Source organism: Scyliorhinus torazame, chromosome 7 (assembly GCF_047496885.1).
Source record: "Scyliorhinus torazame isolate Kashiwa2021f chromosome 7, sScyTor2.1, whole genome shotgun sequence".
Classification (NCBI taxonomy): domain Eukaryota; kingdom Metazoa; phylum Chordata; class Chondrichthyes; order Carcharhiniformes; family Scyliorhinidae; genus Scyliorhinus; species Scyliorhinus torazame.
In genome coordinates, this window is record NC_092713.1 from 209731376 (window position 1) to 209737375 (window position 6000).

At 47.8% G+C, this 6000-nt stretch overlaps 1 protein-coding gene across 5 annotated transcripts in view; it reads left to right on the forward strand.

The window, feature by feature from the left end:
• Window positions 1-5042, forward strand: part of LOC140426818 (zinc finger protein 346-like) — a 67858-nt gene extending 62816 nt beyond the window's left edge. For all 5 annotated transcript variants that reach the window (XR_011948296.1, XM_072512031.1, XM_072512032.1 and 2 more), the window contains one exon: window positions 4745-5042. Coding sequence is in view for 1 of the 5 variants with exons in the window: in XM_072512033.1 (XP_072368134.1) it covers window positions 4745-4754 (10 nt within the window). In the remaining 4 variants the exon portion in view is untranslated. The remainder of the gene's footprint in view (window positions 1-4744) is intronic.
• The last annotated feature ends 958 nt before the right edge of the window (window positions 5043-6000 follow it).

Below are 6000 nucleotides of genomic sequence, written 5' to 3' on the forward strand. Positions count from 1 at the left end.
TTTGAAAAAGGCCTTCGGGATGTAGATTGGAATGGATCTAAGTAGGAAGAGGTACCTGGGCAGTACGTTCATTTTGATCGTCTGGACTCTCCCCACGGGGGAGAGTGGGAGTGTGTTCCATCTTTGCAGGTCCCTTTTTACTTCCTCTGTCAGACTGGTGAGGTTCCATTTGTGGATCCCTTTCCAGTCATGGGCTATTTGGAACCCCAGGTAGCGGAATTTGTGTTGGGCTTGTTTAAATGAGCGCCCCGTTAGTGCTGCTAGTGCTGCCCCCCTACTTGTGGGTGTACCGGGAAGATCTCGCTGGTCGTCTGCATAGAGTGAGACTCTGTGCTCACTGTCGCACTTTCGGACCCCCCTCCAGCTTTTTGCTGCTCTGAGTGCAATTGCGAGTGGCTCGATCGCTGGAGCGAACAGCAGCGGGGACAGTGGGCATTCTTGTCTGGTGCCCCTGTGCAGTTGGAAGTATCGGGAGTTGGTGCTGTTGGTCCGTACGCTCGCCATGGGAGCGTTGGATAGGAGCTTTACCCAGGAGGTGAACCTTGTTCCAAGCCCAAGCCGCTCCAGTACTCTGAGGTATTTCCATTCGACCCTGTCGAAGTCCTTTTCTGCATCTCGGGAGACAATCACCTCTGGTATTCTCTCCCCGGAGGGGATCATTCTCACGTTCAGCAGGCGCCTGATGTTCGAGGTAAGCTGTCTACCTTTGACAAAGCCCGTCTGATCCTCTGCGACCACCTCTGGTACGCAGTCTTCTAGCCTTTTGGCTAGGATTTTAGCCAGTATTTTGGCATCTGCGTTCAGCAGTGAGATGGGTCTGTATGACCTACATTCCGTTGGGTCTTTATCTTTCTGAGGTATCAGCGAGATTGAGGCCTATGCTAGTGTGGGTGGCAGTGTGCCCCAAGCTAGCGAGTCTGTGAACATCTCCCGCAGGAGCGGGGCCAATGCTGTCGCAAATGTTTTGTCGAAGTCCGCCGGGAACCCGTCTGGTCCCAGCGCCTTCCCCGCTTGCATGGAGCTAATGTTGTCCATGATCTTTCCCAGTGCTAGTGGTGCTTCCAGGCCCCGTTTTCTGCCCTCCCCCATGACTGGTATGTCCAGCCCATCAAGGAATCGTTTCATCACGGAATCCTCCATTGGGGGCTCTTGAGGTGTACAGCCCTTGGTAGAAGGCCTTGAAGGTTTTGTTGATCTTTTCTAGTTCTGTTTCTAATTTGCCTCTGGTGTCCCTGATTTGTACAGTTTCTCTGGTGGCTGCCTGCTTTCTCAGCTGGTGTGCCAACAGGCGGCTGGCTTTGTCTCCGTGTTCGTATAGGGTCCCACGTGCCTGGCGGAGTTGGTGCACTGCTTTCCTGGTGCAGAGCAGATCAAAGTTCCTTTGTAGCTCTTTCCTCTCCGCAAGGAGCTCTGCGGTCGGGGCATCGGCGTATTTAAGGTCTACCTCCAGTATGGAGTCGACCAGCTGCTGCCTTTCCTCCCTATCTCTTTGCGCTTTGAAAGCGATGATTTCCCCTCTTAGTACGGCCTTTAGCGCTTCCCAGAACGTGGAGGGTGAGACCTCCCCATTCTGGTTGTTCTCCATGTACTCTGCTATGGTCTGCAATATCTTTTCATTGAAGGCCTTGTCAGCTAGTAGGGCAGTGTCCACCCTCCATGTGGGGCGTGGGCCCTGCCCGTCTCCAGCCTCACGTCCATGTAGTGTGGAGCGTGGTCATATATCACAATTGTGGAGTATTCCACTTGGTTCACCCCCGGAAGCACCGTTTTCCCCACCACAAAGAAGTCAATTCTGGTGTAATAGTTGTGTACTGGGGAGAAGAAGGAGAACTCCTTCTCCCCTGGGTGGGTGAACCTCCAGGGGTCCACCGCTCCCATCTGTTCCATAAAGTGACCAAGTTCCCTTGCCATGCTTGAGGTTTTCCCCGTTTTGGGGTTTGATCTGTCAGTCGTTGGATCCTTTAAACAGTTGAAGTCTCACCCGCAGTCGGTCCTGCTATCTCAAGTGTATCTCTTGGAGGAAGACTATGTCGGCCTTCATATTTCTTGGGTGGGTGAGGACTCTGGATCTTTTTACTGGGCCGTTGAGTCCCCTTACATTCCAAGTGACTATCCTGGTGGGGGGGCTTCTGTCCCCTCGCTCCTGTGGGATTAACCATACTTACCTGGTGGACGTGCCCCTGCCCTCCGGGGTTTCCCTTTGTTCGGCGGCCGTCCAGGATGGCCGCTGTCACTGCTCCCTCCATGCGGTCGGGTCCCTGCGCTTCGGGGTTTCCCTTTGCCCAGGGGGCACCCGACATGGCCGCCCACTGTGTGTCCACCACGCGGGTAGTCCTTTGCATTCTGGAGTCTCCGTTCGTCCAGTGACCGTACTGGGTGGATGCTTGTAGCGATTCCTTGTTTCGAGCCTTTGGTTGTGGCACTTTGTAGCCCTATTGCTGTTCCCTATTTAGCCTTGTTCGTCCCTCCTTCCCTGTGTTGTCCCCGGTCCCTCCCTCCCGTTCTCCCCCTTTTTTCCCCTTTACCATTTACCCCTCTTTTGTTCCTCAGTCCCTCTTTCCCCTGTTCCCAGCCCCGTTCTCCCACCTCTGTTGAGTGGTTCCCCCCCCCCCCCCCCCCTCCCTGCCTGGGTTCCCTCCCCCCCTTTTTGGGGCGCACTGCGGCCCCACATCTCCCTTGCCAGGCCTCTGCAGTTTTCTACCCGCTCGTCCCCCATCCTACCCTGCAACCCTCTCGCTTGCTCTCCCTTCTCCGCTACTCTTGTTCCCTCGTGCTGGGGTCTGGTCTCACACCTGAAGTGGTCCCTCGGGTAGTGGTTTGCCGTGGCGGGGGTGAGGGGCCTCGCTTTGCCTCTCCCCCCGTCGGGGTGCTGTTGCCCCTTGCCAGGGGCTCCTTATTTCTACCCTAGCTGTTGGTTTTTCCCCGCCCGTGTTCCTCGACAAACCTGTTTGCTTCGGCGGGGGCTGTGAAGAAGTACTCTCTTGGTATGGGACCCAGAGTTTCGCTGGGTACAGCATACCAAAACGCACTTCGTTCTTGTGAAGAGCTGCTTTCGCTCTACTGAATTCGGCCCGTCTCCTGGCTAGGTCTGACCCAATATCCTTGTAAACTCTAATGAAGTGTCCGTCCCATTTGCAGATTCCGTTTTGCCTGGCCCAGCGCAGGATTGTTTCCCTGTCTTGGTACCGGTGCAGTTTAGCTATAACTGTCCTCGGGTGGTGGTTGGAATCACACCTGGCACAAGGGAAGATGGTTGTGGTGGTTGGAGGTCAATCATCTCAGCTCCAGGACATCACTGCAGGAGTTCCTCGGGGTAGTATCATAGGCCTAACAATATTCAGATGCTTCATCAATGATTTTCCTTCCATAGTAAGGTCAGAAGTGGGGATATTCGCTGATGACTACACAATGTTCAGTACCATTCGCGATGAGTCATATATTGAATCAGTGTATGTCCAAATGCAGCAAAAACCTGGACAGCATCCAGGCTTGGGCCGACAAGTGATAAGTAACATTCTTGCTGTGCAAGTGTCAGGCAATAGCCATCTCCAACAGGAGAGGATCTAATCATTGCTCCTTGACTTTCAATGACATTGCCTTTGCTGAGTCTTGCACAATCAACATCCCGAGGATTACCATTGGCTAGAAACTTAATCTGGACTAGCCATATAAACACTGTGGCTACAAGAGTATGTCAGAGTCACCCAAGGCTCAGTTAAGTTGGTAGATCTTTAGGAAAAGATGAGAAAGTTCGATACAAATAAACAGTTGCAAATATTTGCCATATAACTGGTTTGGTAGCCTTTTAATTGCAGCCTAGGTAAGATGACAAACATCGCTTGTAAATCATTGCACTGATGTCCTATAATCTGATGGTTGTTCTTATACTAACCCATTTAATCGAGCTAGAATTGACAGCTTTATACAGTCTCTGCAACATGAAGTTTAGCTGGTTGACCTTGAGGAGGCAGTGAATTGTGATTGAGGTGAAAACTTTTTAATACATGGGACTGAGCCTGAATGTCATCCCTTCCACATATTCAGAAATTATTAATACAGATACTGTGTATATGATTGCAGCATAAATTCTGTTCAAGAAATCTCTGATTGTGTCTCATTGCTGTATTTGATTATTGAATGGCCACTCTGAATTGGTGTGACTGGTAACTAGAGTATCACACAAAAAATACTAATTCTATCTCAAGCTTTATACAGCCGTTACAAACTGGTATCCCATATGTTTAAAAAATACTTTATTTTGATTTATGATACAATTGGGAACTGTTTCAGTGAAGTATCTTGTAAAGGTGTATGTGGCAAATGTCTGGAAAGGCAATATCTGGCACTTACTGTAACATTTAACATGGATAATAGCGACATTCATTGCTAGCTCCTCATACTTTGAATAAGCCAATTTGTTGTGCACAGCAACTAAGGCTGCAGTTCAGAACTTTTTACCTTGTTAATAAATTGGGTTTACTTTGATGTTCCTCCAAGATTCCCCCCAGCTCAACAATCCTTTAAATTGCAGGCGGCCCCTCAGTCAAACTTGAGTGCTGCATAAATTTTATCTAGAACATTCTTTAGAGTGTGGGTGACTTATTGAGAAAATTGGGAGAAACCTGGAGGTTAATACATGTGCAATAAATGTTAATGTTTAGAATACCATAAAACAAAAGTCTGTTTGGTCTGTTCTGGCACTATATTTTATTGTGTATGTTTGTGAATTTTCTTTTTTTTTTAGAACAAAATAACCACCTACGTTGGGGAATATAAGGGAAACTGATTTAAGTGTCATTGTGACCGAAAACAACTACTGAACTGTGTGCAGCCCTCATGCAAGGATGGACCCAGGAGCTCAGCACATTCTTCCATACTTCTGTAATTTTGGTGTCTGTTTTAAACTGTCTTTTTTTTCTTTGCTTCAGCTACATATTTAGTTAAACCTCACAAGAGTTGTTGAAAAATCTGTGACCCTTGACAATTTTTGTATTTTTACTCTCCTCGTGCACAATAAATGTAGAATTAGTTTCCCTATCAAAGTGTTCATTTGCTTTCAATCCTGAATTTACTCCAAATACTTAATGATTGAACATTAGCTGTGCTCCAGACTTCTACTTTCTTGAACTTGTACAGTAGAAATCTTAATGTTTTCTATTAACTTCAGAATTGTACTGAAGATATTGTGGGCTTCTCCGTTATTAAGTTTCCAGCACAAGTGGCAAAAACTGTACAGCTAAGGAATGTATCTTTTCATTACAGCATCCCCCATGACTCCGTGATTATACTCTTCCCTCTGAGTCAAAATCTTGTGGGTTCATGACTCACTCCAAAATCTAGGCTGATACTGTAGTGCGGTACAGGGTAAGTGCTGTACTGTGTTTTGGGTGACACGTGAAACCAAGACCACATCTTCTTTCTCAGTTGGTTGTGACATATCCCATGGCACTATTTTGAAAAGGAGTCCTCCCTGGTGTTTTGGACAATTTTTACACCTCAATCAGCATCACTAAAACAGATAAAAGCAAATTGAAATGAAAAATGAAATGAAAATCGCTTATTGCCACAAGTAGGCTTCAAATGAAGTTACTGTGAAAAGCCCCTAGTCGCCACATTCCGGTGCCTGTTCGGGGAGGCTGGTATGGGATTTGAACCGTGCTGCTGGCCTGCCTTGGTCTGCTTTCAAAGCCAGTGATTTAGCCCTGTGCTAAACCAGCCCCTGACATTACTGCGAAATTACTGAGGATGCTGGAATCTGAAACAAACACGGAAAATACTGGACAATCTCAGCAGGTCTGACAGCATCTGCTGTGAGAGAAGGGAGCTAACATTTTGAGTCTGGATGACTTTGTCAAAGCTTTGACAAAGAATCATCCAGACTCAACATTAGCTCCTTTCTCTCTCCCGGATGCTGTCACTCCTGCTGAAATTGTCCTGCACTTTGTTTTTGTTTCACTAAAACAGTGTATCTTCTCATTATTTCATTGTTTTTTGTGAAAA